General features: G+C 49.5%; 1 protein-coding gene across 5 annotated transcripts in view; it reads right to left on the reverse strand.

The window, feature by feature from the left end:
* TOX4 (TOX high mobility group box family member 4) overlaps positions 1-21,671 on the reverse strand; it is a 583,240-nt gene that overhangs the window by 150,963 nt on the left and 410,606 nt on the right. For all 5 annotated transcript variants that reach the window (XM_069633904.1, XM_069633902.1, XM_069633901.1 and 2 more), the window contains one exon: positions 20,410-21,177. In XM_069633904.1, the coding sequence (XP_069490005.1) occupies positions 20,410-21,177 (768 nt within the window). The remainder of the gene's footprint in view (positions 1-20,409; positions 21,178-21,671) is intronic.

The following is a 21,671-nucleotide window of genomic DNA, read 5'->3' on the forward strand; positions in this document are numbered from 1 at the left end:
ACTTCCTCAACAGTACACGACGACTACCGGCTGCAAACACCCCAGGCCCAGCCAACAGACCCACTGGACTGTGGCCGTCAACAGCACATCACTGCTCTCTTGCACTTTTCCCGCTTCCTCCCATTTTCAGAGCCGCCAGTACGCCAGGGGACCACTCCGGTGGTGATAGTGTGCGGTACAAATGTCCTTTAACATTAACATAGTGTGCCTACTCTGATAGTACTGCATTTAGATATTGTGCCTACTCTGATATTACTGCATTTAGATAGGGTGCCTACTCTGATAGTACTGCATTTAGATAGTGTGCCTACACTTGTACTATAACCTGTACTTGCTCATCCTACACACCTCAGACGTAGATCCCCATTCCTTAGCTTATAGAGTTTGCTCGTCCGTGTAATACGTGCCATGCCAGGAACCTAACTTACTTGCATAGACCGACTTAGCCTATAATTAGGAAAAAACATTTAGCCCCCATTTGATCGAGCCCCTGGTGCTGCCAGCTGGAAACTCAGATCTGACTGTCCTTGCTCAGTGCTCCTCCTACACTTAAAATGTTCGTATTAATGACTCTCCTGCCCCTGTTCAACATATTAATGAATATGACAATGCATTAATTACCGTAAAAGCATTTCTGATGGTTGTATCTGCTTAGATTCACATCCTGTGCATAGGTCCGACATCCAGTGGTCACTGCGGAGTATTGCATTTTGTTTTTCGTAGTCGAAAAGGGGACGTCGACAAGGCGTGTCTGAAACACTATCCCTATAGTGACGTGCGTTGTACCCACAATCCCTCACGCGTCGAGGTCCCTCTGTTTGTATTTTTTCTGCCCTGAGGGAGCCTTCTAGACGTGAGTGAGTACAGAAAAGAGAGATAAAAGGAAGTCTATGTTCCTTCCATCCGAGCGGGGAGGAAGGGTGGGCGCATGTGAATCTAAGCAGATACAACCATCAGAAATGCTTTTACGGTAAGTAATGCATTGTCTTCTGATGTTTGTTAATCTGCTTAGAATCACATGCTGTGCATAGACTAGCCAGCAGTACCCGGAGTTGGCGGTGGGTTATGAGAAGGAACAGTAGAGAAAAGATGTCTTAATACTGCCTGTCCCACCTGGGAGTCAGATCTCGAGTGTGAATCTAGACAGTAGTGTTTTGTAAAGGTGTGCACAGAACTCCAGGTAGCCGCTTTGCAGATGGACTCAAGGGGAACATTTGCAATGAATGCTATGGACGCCCCCGTGCCTCGAGTAGAGTGTGCTCTTGGCTTAAAGGGCAGTTCTCTCTTAGCAAGAGTATAGCAGAGAGTGATGCATTGAACAATCCATCTAGAAATAGTGGACTTTGAAACTGCATCCCCTTCTCTTCCTGCTGCCACCGAGACGAAGAACTGATTAGTCTTCCTCAGTGGTCTGGTTCTTTCCATGTAGAACATGACCGCTCTGCGCACATCTAGTGTGTGCAGACTTTTTTTCTCCCAAGTTGGAAGGATTTTGAAAGAACGTTGGTAGTTCTATAGACTGGTTTACGTGGAATTTTGAGATGAATTTCGGAGCAAACCTTGGGTGCGTGCGTAGAACCACCTTATCTCTGAACTGTAACGAAGGGGTCTAGAACAGAAAGAGCCTGTAGTTCACTTACTCTCCTAATGGAGGTGAAAGCTATTAGAAAAGCAGTCTTAAGAGTGAGGTGTTTAAGAGATGCTTTGTGCATGGGTTCAAATGGTGAGCCCATGAGTCTGGTAAGTACCACGTTAAGGTCCCATCCGGGAGCTGGGTCAGCTATCGGGGGGTGCATTCTCTTTACTCCCTCCATGAAGGCCTTTATAACAGGGATCTTCCACCACGACACTGAGTTGGGAAGTGGTGTATGCAGAAAGTGCCGCTAGGTGGACTTTAATGGAATTGAACACTAGACCTGAGTCCAATAAATGGGTCAGGTATAGAACAATATGTGTGGGAGAGCAGTCAATCGGGTTGATGCTCTTTCCTCTGCACCAGGTGACAAATCTCTTCCACTTGCTAGAATAGCAGTGGCGAGTGTTAGGTTTTCTGGCTTCCCTGAGGATGTCCATGCATCTCTGCGGGAGCTGTAGATGTCCAAATTCTATAATCTCAGGAGCCAGGCTGCTAAGTTCATGTTCTGGGGGCATGGATGCAGAGTCCTGCCCTTGTCTTGTGACAGCATGTTGTACGGGCAGGGGAGTTTAACTGGGGGAGATAGAGACATCTCCATCGAGATAGCGAACCATGGCTGTCGGGCCCACATTGGGGCCACCAGTATCATGGTCACTTGTTCCTGGTGCATCTTGTGCACCACCTTGTTGAGAAGGGGAGTCGGGGGGAAAAGCGTAAACAAATTTCCCTGACCGTTGAATCGACAGACCGTTCCCCTTGGATTGGTTCTGGGGGTACCTGGAGGTGTAACTTTGGCATTGTGAGTTCTCCAGGGTTGCGAACAGGTCTATTTCTGGGAATCCCCATTGTGTGAAGACGTCGAAGACTATGTCTTCGTGCAGTCGCCATTCGTACTCTTCGGGCAGGGGGAAATCTCTGCTGAGTTTGTCTGCCAGCAGATTGAGTTCCCCTGGTACATGTTGTGACAGTAGGAACATGTTTTGTTTGAGAGCCCACTTCCATATATTTTGGGCCAGTTTGGACAGTCGTGGAGAATGGGTGCCCCCCTGCTTGTTGATGTAGTACATGGCTGTGGTGCTGTCTGTAAGGACCATCACTGTCTTGCCTTGTAGGTTTTCCTGGAAGGCTTTTAGCGCCTTGAACACAGCTAGTAGCTCCAGTAGATTTATGTGTTTGGATGCTACGTTCGGAGTCCACACTCCGTGAGCAGTCTGATGGGATAGGTGAGCCCCCCATCCTGTGAGGGATGCGTCTGTGGTTAGAGTGGCTTCCGCCGCAAGTGTGGCAAAGGGTTTCCCTCTTACCAGGTTTTCCTTTGTCCACCACCGTAGCGAGAGAACCAAGGCCTGCGAGACCACCACTAGATCGTCCCATAGTCTGCTGGCCTGACACCACTGGCTGTTGAGCCACTCTTGCATTGGGCGCATGCGCGCGTGAGGTACCAAATAAATACACAACGCCATCATTCCTAGCAAGCGCATTGCTTTGCGTACCGTCACCTCTCGACCGGCCACATATTGAGGGATCTGAAACAGCATGTTTTGGACCCTCTCGTTGGAGGGGAAGACGAGGCCGTCCTTTGTTTGAATTAGAGCCCCTAGGAATTGTTTGATCTGGCTGGGGTCTACGCTGGACTTCTTTTCGTTGATGGAGAAGCCCAGCTGGAACAAAAGGTCAACAGTCTTTTGGGTATTGGAGAAGCATGTTTCGTAAGAATCCCCTGTTATGAGCCAGTCGTCGAGGTAAGGGTAAACTGGGATGGACAACCTGCGCAGGTGGGCCGCTGCCACTGCCAGTACCTTCGTGAATACCCTTGGTGCAGATGCTATGCCGAAGGGTAGCACTCTGAACTGGTAGTGTTTGCCCTTTATCATGAACCTGAGGTATTTTCTGTGCGCTGGCAACATTAAAATATGAAAGTATGCATCTTTCATGTCTAGTGTTGTCATGTAATCTCCTTGTGATAGCAGGTTGATTACTTCCTGTAAGGTCACCATACGAAACTTCTGGGGTTTGACAAACTTGTTCGCTGGGCGCAGATCTAATACAGGGCGCATGGTTAGATCCTTTTTGGGTACAAGGAAGTACACTGAATAAATACCTTCCGTTACCTGAGATAGAGACACGACCTCTATCTCAGGTAACCTCTATGGCTCCTTTTTCCAGCAGTTGTTCTACTTCTTGGAGAAGGATGGCAAGGTGTTCTGGTGTCATGCGTCGTCCCCTCGGGGTCTGTATGTTGGGGAACCGTTGAATTCGATGCAGTATCCGTGGGCTACGGTGGAAAGTACCCAGCGGTCTGACGTTATTCCCTCCCATGCTGGAAGAAAGGATGTTAGCCGGCCCCCGACCGGTGTTGCATGGGATGGGAGGGGACGCGAATATTCGCGTCACTTGGTGTTGTTGGGGGCTTGGGAGCCTCTGGGGGTGGACCCCCGACCTCTCCCTTTGCCACGGTGCTGGCCTCTTTGGCTGTACTGCCCACTATTGGTCTGGTAATTGGTGGCAGGGTACTGTTGCTGCTGATTCTGTTGTTGGCGTTGGCCACGAAAAAAGCGTTTGTTGCCATAGCCGCGTCTGGTAGTGGGCTTAGAGATCTGGTCAAGAGTTCTGATAGTATCGAACTCTTTTTTAGCCATCTCCAGAGCCTCATCCACCGCTTTCCCGAAGAGGTTTGAGTCTTCAATAGGTTTATTTATTAAAGACACCTGTGTCTCCGGTTTGAACCCTGAGTTACGTAGCCATACATGGCGTTTTAGGAGTATTCCCTGAACCAGGGAACGTCCCGCTGTCTCTGCAGCATCCAAAGAGTTCTTCACAATGCTCTGGTTGACCTGGGTTCCTTCGCCAATAGTTGATAGCAGGCGTGTCCGTAGCGGTTCCGGCGCTTCTTTGGCGTCTTTGCGCAGTTTGGCCCACTGCGCGTCCGCGTAGCTAGCTAGCAAGGAACTATTGTTCGCAATTCTTGCAGAAAAGGCAGCCGAGGATGTGACTCTTTCCAAGGGCATATAATCTCTTGCCCTCCTTGTCAGGTGGTGCCTCGCTGGTGGACAGCGGCACCCCTGCCCTCTTCCTTGTATTGGTTACTACAAGGGAGTCAGGAATAGAATGTCCCCTGATGTACAGCAGGTCTGAGGGCGAAGGAGTGAAAAGTTTTTCAATTCTTGGATTAACTCCTCTGATTAGTGCGGGCGTGGATAGCGAAGGGATGATTCCTCTCTTCACTGAAGCGAGGAAGGGAATGGTCTGGCTGACCGGGTGTTTCTCCTTAATTACTCTCTCCACAAAGTCTATTTCAGGAGAGATCTCCCCAGTGTCCAGTTCGAAATGTGCTGCTGCTCTGCGCAACAGGGCATTGAATGTGGGCTGATAGTCTATGGGAGACGTGTTCCTAACAGGTGAATTGTCAAGAGGATTTAGGTTCAGGACATCCGTGTCCGAATATACTAATGGGGATTGCCAGGGGATGTGAAGGCCCTTCTTCAGGATTTTCTCCGAAGCCTTCTCCTACCATGTCTGGGCTGTCTTCCAGACCTTCCTCCTGGTTCTGTCCCTCTTCATCGTCCACAAATTCATCCTCCTCCAAGTATTGTTCCTCACCAGTGAGGTCATACACATTATGGAAATCTGAGGCTGTGTCCTGCTGGGAGGGATTGAATAGTCTCGGATATTTAGCCCTGGGGTCCTCCTGAGGCCCTTCTCTTGTTCTCTTGGGAGTGGGAGGGTTCTGGGTCTTCATAAACCTCTCCATGCAGAGATGGAGCCTTTCCATGGTCTCATGGGGTACCCCTGAGCGGTCTAGCGGGGGAAAATTAGTGTCTTCCGCCTGAAAACGGCTCAACCTCTCCCATAACGTCGAGGAAAGTGTCCCGTCGCCTTCAGAAAAAAATCCTTCCGGTGTGCTGGGTCCCCCCGACTGAAGGGGGTAGTCCCTGTCTTTCTTCGGGCTTTTTCGGCGTGTCTTTCGACCTTTGCCTAGCGCTCGACGTGTCTTTCGGCGTACGCTTCTGGGCGTCGACTACAACGATCCTCGCCAAGCTCTCTGCGACTCGTTTGTCAGAGGAGGGCTGTGGTTTTGACGTTACGGGTGTCGATCGTTCTACGGCGGCGTGCGCTCTCTGCTGGTGCGCGCCGGCCGATGGTTTGGGGGCGGTGCCGTTATTTGCCGAAAGCCCAGTCGCTGGTCGCGGCTGCGAGAGGGGCTTCGAACCTGAACGGTCCGAGGAGGCCGCCGGTGGAACCTGCGTCTCCTTGGGCGCTGATGCTTTCTTCGTCTTCGACGAAGAAGAGCCGTGGGTTGTGTGCTTATGTGTGGTATCGTGTGCGTCAGTGTCGCCGGGCTGTTCATCCCCATAAGCAGGGCTTGAGCCGAGCCCGTCGGGGCCGGGGACAGACGACGAAGAGCGTGAGCGCTCTTTAGAGGGGTCCACGACTTCCGTAGCGGAGGTCGTGTTATCACGTTCCTCGTCACTGTCGGTGGTAGCAGCGGCGGGTGAGGAATCGGCCGACATAGCGTAGGCCGCCCACCTCTTGACCCTACGGTCTTTTAGAGTCTATGGCTTAAGAAGCCGACAAGCCGTGCAACCCTCCTCCTCCTTGTGATTGAGGGGCAAGCAGCGGTTACACCGTGAATGCTTGTCCTTCCAAGTGAACTTGCCCTTGCAACGCGGGCAAAACCTAAAGGGTGTCCTCTCCATAGCTGAGGCAGTAAATCGTGATAACGACCCCAAGGGAAAAGAAGGGGAAAAGGAAAGGCATTCTCAGAAAGGAAACGGAGATGTCCCCTGACCCCACTCTCCCTACTGTATTTGGCCTGCGAGGCCAGGCCACGTGTTCGGCGACGCCGAAGGATCTCCTCCGCTCGTCCCCTCCGTCGAAGATCTTGCTCGGCGGAGAAACAGCTTCACAACTGCGTCGAGGGAGGGATCTATGTGTTATATATTAATAGGAAAGCGACCAAAGGTCGAGGAGATGAAATCTGCAATGTCTCTCGAGGAGCTCCGCGTAAAGGCGACCAGTAGCTGGGCGGAAAAAAACAATCTGAGGGACCTCGACGCGTGAGGGATTGTGGGTACAACGCACGTCACTATAGGGATAGTGTTTCAGACACGCCTTGTCGACGTCCCCTTTTCGACTACGAAAAACAAAATGCAATACTCAGCAGTGACCACTGGATGTCGGACCTATGCAAAGCATGTGATTCTAAGCAGATTAACAAACATCAGAAATCTAGTATATTTACTACTTTCCTAGTACACCCCGTCTATACTATCCCTGACTGTAGTACTAGTAAATATACTACCAACACAAAAAATCCAAATTATATCATACAATCAGCTAAACCTAATATGGATCCTCAACTACCACTAATGCTAGATTCCTGCCCATGGAACACACCTGATAGAAATAACAGACTCCGCTCGAGGCTCGCTAAAATATTTGAACCTCTAACTAGAACCCTTACCTGCCCCAATATCTAATCCCCACTCTCAAGCCTCTAATTCTACAAAAAAAGACCATAGGAAGTCATGCTCCGCATATGACTCGTTCAACCATACTATACCCAAGATTCAAAAGCCTAAAACTCCATTAGTTCCAACACCAACCAACCCTTGTCTAAAAGGCGCATTGTTAAATGCCAGATCACTGGTAGCACATGCCATTGAGATAGCAGACATCATCCAATCAGAAAACTTTGATTTCTTGGCCATCACCGAATCTTGGCTTCATGCGGCGGCAGGCCCAGCTCTCTCTCTAGCCACACCTAATGGTTACACTATCCTAAGATCTGACAGAAATGACTCACGAGGAGGAGGCATTGCCCTCATTACCAAAGTGAATCTACCTATCAGACTAGTAACTCTGATCGATATTAAATTGTGTGAACTCCTTACAGTCAAGCTTACTGTTAACAAAACCCAGACTCTCACGATTCATCTCGTTTACAGACGTCCAGGTCACATCGGTACCTTCGAGGAAGACATTTCTAACATTGTGTCTAATAACCTTAAAAATACTTCCCAAGTTCTAATACTAGGAGATATGAATCTAGGTCTTAATGACCCTAAAGATTCACAGGCAGGCAGTGTGACAAATACCTTAACTGAACTAGGATTTACTCAAAGAGTGTTTGACCCCACCCATATCAAAAGTAGAACTTTAGACTGGGTGGCAGACCACAATTGCAATACTAAAATATCCTCCATATCTCCCCAGATTTGGACTGACCACTACATGATGATCTGCTCCCTAGTCACTGAAAGACCCGTTCCTATGCCTGAACCACTTGCCCCTTCTATCCTAACTAGGAATGAAAATAATATTACCTATGACAATGTACTCCCTCTGATTCTCCCTACACTCAATGCTCTCCCAGCCGAACTGGCTCCGGACGATTTTGTCAAAGAATTTAATCCAATTATGTCTGCCTCCCTAGATTTAATAGCACCCCTAAAGACAGAACAAAGTAAACCTAAGGCACACCTTAATTCTTGGTACACACCCCACTTGAAAATTCTGAGGGAAAAAAAAGCAATGTGAAGTATTCTGGAGACTACTTCCATCTGAGGAAAACAAAACCAATGTCCATATCATAACGGCTCTCTATAAAAAGGAAATACTCCAAGCAAAGCGTGAAACCTGCAATACTAGAATAGCCCAGGCTAAATCAAGTATGAAGGAACTCTTTTTATACTAAAAGAGCTTGAAGCCCCAATCCCTATACCGGATAATTCTACAAAAGATAAACTTTGGTTCTCTAATATTCAGCATGCACTAGCTAAAAAAGTTATGACCTTACAAATGAAAATCGCCAAGAAAAAAGCATCACTAACTACTAGGACACCCCCCCCCCCCTCACCCCTGCCCCCCCATCTCCTTCCACTGCTGACACTACACCTAATAGCCATGTCCACCCCCACGCTTTAAGTTCACTAAATATACTATACTTGATACGGAAAAAATGATCTCATCACTCAAACTCATAAAGGATGCCGCTAGAGACCTGGCTTCATTCTCATCAGTTAAATTCCAGCCGACCTTAAGGAATCGCGGGTGGTCCCACTCTTAAAAAAAAAAACAGACGTTGGACCCAATTATCCCCACCAACTACCGACCCATTACCACTGTGCCATTCTTGTTGAAAATATTAGATAAAATGGCTTACTCACAAATCCAAAAGCACCTGGAATCCAATTCCTTATTGGGCTCACGTCAGTCTGGTTTTCGGCACCAGCATGCAACTGAAACAGCCTTACTAGATTTGAAAGCGCAGATCGACAGAGAAAAAGGGATTTCTGCCATCCTTCTCTTATTGGATTTATCTGCTGCATTCGACTTAGTCAACCATGGGGACCTATGTAGTCACCTCGACACAGCCACCCACTTCTCAGCGGAAGCCATAGTCTGGATACAATCCTTTCTTAGCAACCGGACTATGAGAGTTTTCTCTGCGACTGCAGCTGCTGCCCCTAACCCCATCACATGTGGAATGCCTCGGGGGTCCTGTGTCTCACCCACCCTCTATAACATCTTCACTAAGCCCCTTTTCGATGATCTGGATCATCTTGGTGTCACCTACACTAACTATGCAGATGACACCCAGATCCTTCTACCTCTTTCTGGTGATTATGACAAGAATTTGGCCTTGGTGAACAGGAGTCAACTCATTATCGACGTATGGTCTATGTCTGAATGATGACAAGACTAAGATCATCATCCTGGGCACTACTGCATTCATTAATAAACTAAGCTCTAACTACTCTGCCTTTAATATTGACAACAACACCATCTCTGTGGCCAAAGAGGTGAAGACGAACAAGTTACTCTCTTACCTGGTAACGTTCTTTCGATGGGATGGTCCGAAAACGTATTCCATATCTTTGAGAGTAATCACCACAGCTGTGCTGCTTTGGAAAATTTTCGGCGTCTGCATCCTACGTCGATGACGTTGATGCGCCGTCCCCGAGGACCTCCTCCGACGGCCGACGTCACCCGATGTGATAAGTAGGACGCACGACGCCCATAGCCTCAGTTGTAGTTTTTTCCCACAGAACGTGCGACACCAGTCTTCTGGCAGTCAGACACACAAGGCCTTGCGGAAACGTAAGCTGCAATTGCATAAGAAATTCTGCAGCGGGGAAGGTAGGGAGGGAGCGATATGGAATACGTCGTCGGACCATCCCATCGAAAGAACGTTACCAGGTAAGAGAGTAACTTGTTCTTCGAGGGATTGGGTCCTCCGAAGTATTCCATATCTTTGACAGACTGCCAAAGCAAGGAGGTGGGAAAAGAATTTAGAACACAAATTTAGCATGCCCAATCAAATTGCGGAATAAAGGACTGCCTTGCCAAAGGCCAGATCCTGTCCTCGGATGGAATCGAGGGAGTAGTGATGTACAAAAGTATGTATAGAAGCCCAGGTGGCTGCATCACAGATGTTACGAATAGGAAAACCCTCTGTAGGGCAGTAGATGCAGCCATACCCCTGGTAGAGTGGGCTCGCAAGACAGCCGGTGGGTCCTTACCCGCCAAGCGGTAACACTCGGAGATGGCCAAAATAATCCAACGAGACAAAGTCTGTTTCGTCACAGCTTGTCCCAAACGCTTTCCAGCGTAACCAATGAAGAGTTGATCGTCCACTCTGACCCGGGACATGCGTGAAATATAAAAACTCAACGCTCACCTAGGATCAAGCCTATGGAGCCTCTCCTCTTCCTAACCAGGATGCGAAGGAGGATAGAATGCCGGAAGAACAACCTTCTGGCCCAAATGAAATTCCGAAACCACCTTCGGAAGAAAGGAAGGACGAACTCGAAGGACAACCTTGTCCTTATGAAACACAGTGAAGGGTGGCTTAACTGAAAGTGTCTGTAACTCACTCTGCGAGCAGAAGTAACCGCAACCAAAAACACAGTTTTAAGAGTTAACAGTCTCAAAGGGCAAGAATGCAAAGGCTCAAACGGAGCACCCATAAGAAACTTAAGAACAAGGTTCAAATCCCAACCGGGCACCAGAAAAGGTGACGGAGGGAACACATTAGTGAGCCCTTTCAAAAACTGAGAAATTAAAGGAATCTTAAAATAGGAACATTCTTCAGACGAGCGCTCAAATATGGACAGCGCCGCCAGGTAACCTTTAATGGTACCCACTTGCAACCCCTGTGGGCCAAAGAAAGCAAAAAAGACAACCATGGGAATGTCACATTCAAAAGGATCCACATTCTTAACTCTGCACCAGTCGCAGAATTTACGCCAACGGCAACGGTACAGAGACTTTGTTGCCGGCCGTATGGCCGAGAGCAACACCTCCAACACGTCTTCAGGGAGGTCCCAATCCTTATATCTCAACCTTTCCGAAGCCAAGCGTGAAGGTTGAGGGATCCGACCTCTGGATGGAGAACCTGACCCCCCTCCTGTGAGAGCAGATTGTCTCGGTAGGGAACCTTGTCCTCCGGGCCCACGCCGGAGCAATGAGGATCATCCGGGAACCGAAACTCCGTAACCTCCGCAGTACGTACGCGATGACTGGGACTGGAGGAAACGCGTACAGCAGTGGGAATGACCACTCCACCACGAATGCGTCTCCTAAGGCTCCTTTTGGAGGAAAATCCCGCGAGTAGAACCTTTCGCACTTCCGGTTGACACTGGAGGCGAAGAGATCCACTTGAGGGGTCCCCCAAAGGGCGAAGAGCTCCAGGAGAATCTCCCGAGCCAGCTCCCACTCGTGAGAGATCGTGCTCTGCCTGCTCAGAGCGTCCGCCGTCTCGTTGTCGTCTCCGGCCAGATGAACAGCCGAGATCGAAACTTCCTGCTGGATGGCCCAGAACTCGAGCTGCATCGCCTCCCTGCACAGAGGAAGTGACCCTGCCCCCCCCCTTTTTGTGGAGGTAGTGAATGGCCACCATGTTGTCCGTCAGGATCAGGACACTCTTTCCTCGCACAGTCGGCAGAAAAGCCTTCAGGACTAGCCTGACGGCCCTCAGCTCCAACAGATTGATATGGAGTCTGGACTCCGACGGAGACCAACGACCGCCGACTGTCAACTCGTTGGCATTAGCTCCCCATCCCGTGAGGGATGCGTCCGTCACGATCGTCACTTCTGGCAAGGGAAGCTAAGACGGAGCCCCCTTCATCAGATTGCCTTCGACGGCCCACCACAGAAGGTCCTGGGTGACCGAGGGCGGCACCTGAACAGGGTCCGACATCCTGCCGGAAGATTGCGACCACTGCATCTTGAGTGCCCACTGCAAAGATCTCAACCGCAGAAGATCTCAACCGCAGACGAGCCTCTGGCACCAGAAGAATGCAGGATGCCATGAGGCCGAGCAACCTCAAGAACTCAAACGCCGGGAGCGTCTGGGCAAGTTGAAACTTGTGCACCATCTGCTGAATGTGAAGAGCCCTCACCTGGGGAGAAAAACACAGCCCCAGGGACGTGTCGAGCACTGCTCCGATGTACTGGAGCCGCTGTGGTGGCGTCAAATGGGGCGTCTTTAAATTGAGGGAGAAGCCCAGCTTGTGAAGGGAGCGGCAGGTGACAGATGATCCATGACTTGCTTTGGAGAGCTCCCCCCTGATCAACCAATCGTCCAGGTAGGGGTAGACGTGAATACCCCCTTTCCTGAGATGCGCTGCCACCACCACCATGAGCTTGGTGAAAACCCTCTGGGCGGAGGTCAATCCGAATGGCAGGACCCGAAACCGAAAGTGCGAGTCGACAACCGCGAACATTAGGTACTTCTTGTGCTTGGGATGGATTGGCACATGGAAGTAAGCATCCTTGAGGTCGAGAGACACCAACCAGTCCTGAAGTTGTAGGGCGTGGAGGACTTGAGAGAGAGTAACCATCTTGAACTTGTCCTTCCGGAGGAGTTTGTTCAAACCGCGCAAGTCCATGATGGGTCTCAATCCCAGTCTTTCTTCGAAATCAAAAAATAAGGGTAATACCATCCCTTGTTGCTCTCCGCTACAGGCACCAGTTCTATGGCGCCTTTCTCCAGCAGGGCTTGAATTTCCTGCGCAAGGAGCGGATCCGGACTCTTCAAAGAGAGGTTCCCAGGTGGATTGTCATGAGGCCTCTGCCAAAAGGGAAGACAGTAGCCGTGGGTTATGATCTCCAGAACCCACACATCTGAAGTAATGGCACGCCACTCTACAAGATGCTGCGCCAGCCTTCCCCCAACCGGCGAACTATGGGACATGGCCTCTTGACTGAGTGGTAGTGGCTGCGGCGTTGCCTGAGGGCAAAGAGGCAACTGCCCGAGCGGCTTGGGCACCAAGAGTAGCCCGTTTTCCACCTCTGGTACTCCTACGGTGGCCTCTTTGACTGACAGCTCCTCTCGCTTTACTGAAGGATGAGTAATAACTAAAGGAACCTCCCCTCCATTGTTGTCCCCTAGGACGAAAAGGCAGAGGTTGTCGAACTGCAGCGCCCAACGACTTTGCTGCAGCTTTGGAGGTCTGCAACCTCTCAAGGCGGTCATCAGCCTTGCTGCCAAAAAGATGTTCACCGTCAAAGGGCATGTTGAAGAGCCGGGACTGCACATCAGGAGCGAACCCCGACTTCCGCAATAACGCAAACCTGCGTATTACAGTGCTCGCCGCCATGGACCGGCTGACACAATCTGCCATGTCCAAACCCGACTGAACGGCCTCACACATGGCATCCTTGCCATCCTGGACCATAGCAAGGAAACCATCCCGTTCGTCCCCTTCGGGAATATGTTCAGCCGCTAATGCAACACAGTTCCACAGAGTGTGTGTGAAATGAGACAAGGCACATACGGAGTTGGCTGCCTGAAGCGCCATACCCCCTGAAGAAAACACTCTCTTTGCCCAGCCATCAAAACGTTTGTCGTCCCTATCCGCAGGGATGGTAGAATACGACACCTGCTTTGCCGGGGCCGTAGCCGCCTGCACCACCAAGCTCTCCGGAGTTGGGTGCCTGGACAAGTAGCAGGGGTCGCTACTGGCTGGACGGTATTTTCACAACAAAGACTGGCCCACTGCCGGGAGACTCTCCGGAGCAGTCCAAGCCGCCGCCACCCTTGTCTGCAGAGCCATATGAAACGCCAGTACCGGGTCAGTGGGGGGACCAAGATCGAGGATGTCCGTAAGATCATCCTGAACAAACTCCCCTGGGGGAGCCGACCATCCCAAGTACTCGGAGACCCGAGACATAAGGCGCCGGTACGAAGAATCGGCATGAGTGCCAGGCTGAGGTCTACAAAACTCCACCTCAGGAGAGGTGTCCAGTCCACTGGCATCATGCAGTGACTGCCTCAGGTCTTCAAATTGGCTATGGCCCGAGAGAAGCTCATCCGACAGCGTATCCGGAACCAAGCCCTCATCAACCTCTGAAATGTACTCCAGGCGGTGAGAGGGAGGCACCTGGCGACCAAATCTATGCCTGACCTTAGCCAGAGCCTTTCTACGGGCTTCCCCCGTGCCACGGGGCCCGAAGGCGCTGTCGATGCTGGCGGCGCTGCGGCTGACGTCGACACGTCGACACCACCGCCTCGAAAGGCATTGAGGGCGCCGAACAAATCGAGAGAATCGGTGTCGACGTCGAGCTCCGAGCGTGTCCTTCGACGACCTAGGCGGAGCCTCGAGAGGCCGTCGACGACCTCGGCGCCACAGGCGTCGACGTCTTCCTCGAAGACTGCACAGGATCACGTGGTCTCGAGCGCGTCGAGTACCAGGACCCGGAACGGGCATGGCGTGAACGGTTACCCTTGTCCGAGTGGGACCTCTCCCGCGAACCATGCTGACCACCAGAGCCCGAAGGCGTGCGAGCACATTCTCTCGACTGATCACGACCGACCCCACTCGGAGGCGCGGACGGACCGGTGCCCTGCGATTCGAGAATCGCTAACATCTTCTTCCCGAAGGAAGCCCATTCCTCCGGTGTCGCTTGCATGGTGGGATAAGCGGCCCGCCGACGGGCGGAGTCCTCGGAAGAGGACGGGGAAGGCGACCCACTGGACCTCCGACGACGACGCGGAGAGTCGCCTCTCGAATCATCCGTCGAAAGCCCCGCAGACCTCGACTTCCGGGGCTTAGACACCCTACCTATCGACAACTTCTTCTTGCGCTCCCGCAAGGCCTTGGCCGTGAGTGACTGGCAGTCGACACAGTCGTCCGTGTCGTGGGCCTCCCCGAGGCACCAGAGGCAGGCCTCGTGCGCGTCCGTTGCCGACATCTTGGACCCACAGTCCCCGCATTTTTTGAAGCCCGGAAGCGGGGTTAAAGACGAGGTAGACATCGTCACGAACAGGCTTTTTCACAAAACCAAACCGGTTCAAAGAACCGAGAAGATTACAACAGAAACTCCAAAGAGTCGAGGCGTACCGAGATTCGCGAAGCAAACACGTTCGCGGAAAAATCAGAACGGAGGCTACAGGCATCGTGCGTCCTACTTAACACATCGGGTGACGTCGGCCGTCGGAGGAAGTCCTCGGGGACGGCGCATAGACGTCATCGACATAGGACGCAGAAATTTTTCCGAAGCAGCACAGCTGTGGGGATTACTGTCAAAGATATGGAATACGTCGGAGGACCCAATCCCCTCAAATTTAGATTTTTACCTAGAAACACCCTTATCCTTCAACAAGCAAGTGAACGCTGTGGCTTCTTCCACAACCTATATGTGTAAATTGATTAGAGCCAGCAAACCTTTTCTATCAAATAGCAGTTGCATCACCATGGCCCGAGCTCTTATTTTGTCAAAGTTTAATTATTGCAACGCATTATTCATAGGTGCCAACAAACAAATCATCAAGAAAATCCAGACCTTGCAAAATAATGCTCTTAGAGCCGCATTAGGAATTGCTAAGAGAGAACACATCTCCATGACTAGAAGAGCCAATAACTGGCTCTCCACATAAGATAAAATTAAGTTGAAGGTTGCGACATTGACTCTCACATTTTTGAACAATGCTGCTCCCAGTCGGAAAGATTCAACAAGAAGTCTTCGACTAGGATTACTAGACTTTCTAATTCCAATTACCTTGCCGTTCCCAGATTTAGGTTATCGAGAATCGGGGGTTGTAGCTACCCAGTCAAGGTAGCCCAATTGTAGAACTCACTACCACCTACTTTAAGAGCAGATCAGTCCCTCCATAACTGCACCGAGACTGTAAATATTGACGGACTGTAAATACCTGCTTTCAAACTGTATAGTTTACTCTTCATGTCACTGTGTGACACACTTATGTTTCTTTTATATTGTAACTGTCATTTCTTATACTATCCCATTTGTGTTCAACTTGTTAGTCCTGTAATCTTTTTGTGTAACCAAGCTTGAGTTATCTTATGCTCTGTGCCCTGATACCTGAGGGTCCGTTGCACAATACAAATAATAAACAAACAAACTCTACCAACTTGTGTAGTACATGCTTATACCAAAGGTTGGGTTAACGATTACAAAGAGGTCAAGGCTGGTGCAGTCTCCCACAGGGTACTGCATACAATCTTGCCTAACAGGTGTTAGGGAGAATTCTCAGAAATGTGCGCATTCCCTTCACCTTAGAGACCCCCAGCTACTTTGCTGGATTTTGAGGACTTGTTTTTTTTCCCTGGAGAGAGTGTGAGCCTTTTTTCCCCACTCCCTCGTATTTTGATTTGTATTTTACTCTTGTGTTCTTTGGTTATGGAGTTTTAGGTAACTCCATAGGCATCATCTTTTTATTTTTGTGTCACATAGCACCTTTATTGCAGTGTTACAGGGGTGTCCTTTGGACTTCAAGGTTTAAATACCTTCTCTGGGATGAACTACTGTTACCCAGAGAATGTAAAGTTAAATTGACTTTACTAGTCTTTTTAAATTCATAGACCTTGCACACACTATCTTCCTACAGGGTGCTGGAGGGGTTACTTAGTATCCCCTATGTCTAACCAGAGTAGCTGTCAAAAGCTACCCTTTCCTATTGAAATGGCTGGTGGCAGTGGTTTTAAAACAAACTACCATGATTTTTCCAAACCACGAACACCGGGCCGCCATGTTTTTCAATATGGCGCGCAAGACCCTCTGTAAAAACAGACTTCGATCATCTTTTTTGGCTGTATCTTTGGGCAAAGGTCCTTCTGGTGTTCAACTCCGCGCGCCAAACCAGGTTTGGTCCCTTTGTTTGTGAGCCTTTGGTGAACTTCAGGACTGAAGTCTGCCTCTGGCGCCCGAGTGTCTGGGTTGGGGAAGTAGTGAGGGAGGTGCCCGAAACTCCCTGTGCTTGGTCTCCTAGGAGACCCAAATGCATTCTGGCGTGATTGGCTGGCTGACCGCCCGGCAAGGACAGCCACCCTGCTGGGTGAGCGACAGCTATGCTAGAATGAATGGGAGAAAACTGCTTAAAAGGCGAGACTCCAGGACTGGAAGGCAGAGTCGACGACTGGAACGAAAGAACCGAAGATAGCTGGAAGAGGACGACTGCTGCAACCACTGGACCATTGGTTTGCCCGGTGAAGCCCTGCTGCAACTCCGAATTGCCAGATCTCCATTCGACAGAGAAGCTCCTTCAAGGACGGCTTCTTCCTTTAAGTTGGTGGGACAAATCAACTCAGCAAACGCCTGGATACCATTCTCGGAGATGATTAAAGTTTAACCAGAGAAAGGGAAACCAGTTTGTGTTTGGTAGCCACAGCTACTTGGGCTGAAGTGACGCCATTTTGTTTGCTCCGACGACAATCCCGCGCAATGTAGGAGTCCCCCCGACGTCCTCCCCCATGTCCCCACGACGGAGGCTCAGGAAGAGAGAGATCTGCAGGAACTGCCAGGAACCAACGTCTTCAGCTACATCTTTTTGCTTCACTTTAAGGTACTGTGCCATGCGGTTGAGAGGGCGTATCTCTCGCGGTGAAAGTTTGTGAAACTTTCACCACTTGCAGGCCTAATCAGCTTGTGACCCAACATATCATTCGCTTTTGTCTAGAAACTTTTAGAAGGACTTCTCCATCTGTCCCAGAACTGTGCTGTCCTATCCAAGAACACTAGACTATTGACTTTGGCCTGGCCTATTGAATTGAACTGACCCTCCTGGTACATTGAACGTATGCATCATCTAAAAGAAGTATTCTCTAACCCATTGTACAAACCTCTGCCTTTTTATTCCTATTTAAAATAAGTGAAGCGCCATTTGGCTCCTTTTTGAGGGGAGTTCCAACTGTCCCTAGAACTAAGTTTTGTACTGTAGTATATTGGTGTTTAATATGGAGTTGATTTCTACTAGTGAATGCTTACTAAATGACTGTGTAAATAAATCTAAGTATTTTTACCAAGAAACCTTGAGTGTACGCGTCTACTTGAACCACTGTGATTGTGGTACCTGTGTAACTTCTTCTACTGCTCACATTCCCTCTTGGGATAAGCCTGGCTGCTCAGCTCGCTACCAAAAGTGTGTGGTACAGACTTATACCAAAGGTTGGTTTTTGCTCACACCTGTAGTCCTAATTGTGTTTGGTGTTGCCAGAGGGTACTGCATGCAATTCTGCCTAACAACAGGTACCGTTGAGAGTCGGGCGTGGAATATGTCCTTAGTGTAGGGTGTTTGTGCTTGTGTGCGCCCTGGTCGTCGGGTGTCTTCTCCATCACAGAACCGCTGGTCTGCTTCATAGAGTCGGGGACCAGCACTTGGGGCTCCGGTGAACCCCTCTTGCCCGCGGCGAGACTCAGGACCTCGATACTGCCCTCGCTGGAGTCTTCGGTTACGTCTACGGAGGCCTTGGCCTGCATGGCATGAGCAGCCCAGCTTTTCGTTTGCAGATCCTTTAGGCTTTTAGGCTGGAAGAACTGACCGGATTCACAATGCTTTTCAGCGTGATCCCTCGGGAGACCGTGATTGCACACTCAATGCATGTCCTTCCACAGAACTTAACAGTGGCAGAAGGGGCATCATTTAAATGGGGTTTTGTCCATAGTATCTTAAAAGGGCAGATGGGTGAAAATCGAAGAAAAGGGATGATGGGATAAACGTGCTCTAAAAGAGGTCAGTATAAATAAGCTCCCATCTCTCCCTACTGTAATGGGCCAAAGCCATAAGAGGCCCGTAAATGCCACGCCTGGTCATCGATCAATCAGTCGCATACGATGTGGGTGTTCATCAGGAGCCATATAGTGGTTGAGCAGTCATGCTGCGAGGCGAACAAAGGAAAGGAAGAAAGTCTACAAGTACAACTTTAGTTAATCAAAGGCATTAGCTGGAAGAGCACTCCGCATTTGCGACAGACTATCACACTAGGGATAGTATTACTAAACGCGCCATGTCGACGTCAGTTTTCAAGTTTCGAAAACAAATCTTGGAACACTCTGCGAGTTCCACTAGATGTCAGACTATGCAGAGCATGTGATCTAAGCAGATCCACAAGCTCCAGAAATATATATATGTGATAGATGGTTCTTGATTGATATTGCAATACTTCCATGTGATTTTAATCTTCTAGTTTGGTCCTAATACATTTTTTCTGTATTTTTGTACATTGACTAATTGATAATGGAGTATTGATCTGTGTGGACTCTTTAGCCCCAGAGCATTCTCACATGTTTCTAGAGACTATGCCTCGACTGCTCATCCACCTACCTGGATTGGTTTTCCCTGTTCACCATAACTAGAGTAGCCTCTTAACCCCCCCACCCCCAGCTGACTTTAGAAATCCATCTTAATAGGAGCCACAGGGATTCCCCCATGCACCCCAAACCGACACGAGTAAAACAAGTCAGGCAAAAAGCCATACTCACTCAAAAATCACACAGATGTCAGAAACTACATCAAACGTGGGCGGTTTCACTGAAGTAAATGAAGGAAAGTTAAAAAGTTCCCAAAATTCAGGATAAGCCTACATCAGCAAAGCAGACATTTTAGCCATATCTGGTGGTCCACATAAGCACAAGGAATGTCCAAATTAGCCGTAAACAGGGCAAAATAATCCATTAGTACCCTATAGGCTACCATATAGGTGCATTGGGCTACTGATGAGCTAAAAGTGGCTACAACCTTGGTGTAACCAAAATGAACTCAGAGCTGCTACCAGTTCACTCCGCACCAAATGTTCAGAGAGATCTTTTCAATTTGGGATGAAGCACCCTAGCACTCGTAGCCATATGGGCTAATAAGGGCAGTACAACAGAAAGTGTTGCAGTGGCAGTCGGCCTTCAGCAGAAGTGGAAAAACCAAAAGAAGCCAGCAAAAAGCCACTGGGTGAAAGAAAAATAATCAGGGACCCTCTTCAGAGGTGCTGGAGGGACTTTTGACCTCACAGGAAGAGCCTCAAAGATGCGAAAAAGAATTTGGTTTAAAATAACATGAAAATATGCAGCAAAACAGACACAAATGAAAGTGGGTTCAAAGAGCAACTGCTTCTTCTTCTTCCGAGCAACTGCTAGGTGGAAAAATAGGAACTCTTGTTTGGTTCCAACATGGGGGGGGCGGAGGGGGGGAAGAGAGATAGAGAGAGAGAGCGTGTTTGTATAGGCAATATAGGAAACAGTCTGTACATAGATGTGGATTGACCCATGGCACATGGAGAGATGCGCGTGTACAGAAATTGAACGTTGTAAGCCAGGTTTCCTATATAAAAAAACATGGAAGAAACATGAGCAGGGGTTTTGGCTGGCACAGGTAGGGACACAAGTGCACAGGCTCTGTATTGAAAAAGCTTTTTGGGGTACCCACCTTTCACAGGCAATCCTGGAACAATGGGAAGGAGGGAACACATTTAAAAGTAAGAACTTGCAAGTAATTGTTTGGGATGCAACAAGGAAATCTAAATACAAAGAGCACTCACCTCTTGTACCACTTCTGTCATCTCCATGTGTTCAGGAGAAGCTACAGGTTCCGGGCTTGCGACAGGAGGACTTGCCTCCACAGGCTGGGTCGATGGTAACACTGGGGATGGTGCTGGCTCAATCTGTACAGTTTGTGGTAGGAGAGGAGGTGGTGGAGGTGGCTGAGGCAGCAGCGGTGGCTGAGGCGGGATAATCTTGATCTGGAGTGGTGGAGGCTGCTGACACTGTAAATTAAGACGCACTTTCTGCATGGCCTGCAACGGAGGAGGCTGCAATGTAGTCCCCAGCTGCGGCTGCTGTCCCTGTGGAACCTGGGGCATCTGCTGGAGTCGAGGAGGCTGCTGCATCTGCTGAAGAGGTGGTGGTTGGAGCCGCGGTGGGAGCTGCATCACCGCCTGGAGGACAGAGCGAGTGAGTATCTGTGTCTGGGTGCTGGGCACCTGTCCTGATGTCTGGAACTGAAGCTGCTGGCCCAGCTGCAGGCCTTGCAGCCCACGAGCAGTCACAATGGTGGCTGGGTTCTCACTTACAATGCCCCCTTGGCTCCTGGCGATAGAAGACGAGAGCTGCCCCAAGGCCAGCTTAGAGATAATTATTTTGGTGATACTAGGCTGCTTAGTGGAAGACTGAGACTGGCTGGCGACGGTTGTCACAGTGGTGTACTGTGGAAGGCTGGTAGTCACAACAACTGGTGGTGAAAGTCTAGGCATCTCTGGCACTGGGTTGGAAGGCTGTGGGGGATCCAACTCTGCTTCATCCACTGTGGTCTGAAGAAAGAAAGAAATAAGTATCAAGATAAAGAAAAACAAATAAACCAAGTCTGTGCTACGACATAAGACCATGAAATGCTTAGTTCACCCTGTTGCAGAGATCAAAGCACATTATGCACAGTAATAATACTTAAATTGAGCATGCAGTCACTACTGATAAAACCTACAAATGTGATAATCAGTCAGAATGTTGCCCAAGAGAATGGATTGAGAATCTCCGATTCAGACTGAGCAGAATAGAGGCCGAATAACTGTCTACACATTACTTTTAATTTCAATTATGTCATAGTTTATACTGGCAGTACAAAGAGCATATCAGTCAGTCTCCAGCCGATCAAGGAGCATGGAATGTGGGCTGTAACTGCTGCCTATAAACAAATTACTTACCGATAGGTAATGTTCTTTCTGATGGATGCTCCTGCCATGGATTCCTCATCTATGTATCTATATTCCAGCGCAGCCATTCTTCAGAAACTTCTGCCGTGAGGGGC

Source organism: Ambystoma mexicanum, chromosome 13, assembly GCF_040938575.1.
Source record: "Ambystoma mexicanum isolate Mex_15411 chromosome 13, UKY_AmexF1_1, whole genome shotgun sequence".
Taxonomy (NCBI): domain Eukaryota; kingdom Metazoa; phylum Chordata; class Amphibia; order Caudata; family Ambystomatidae; genus Ambystoma; species Ambystoma mexicanum.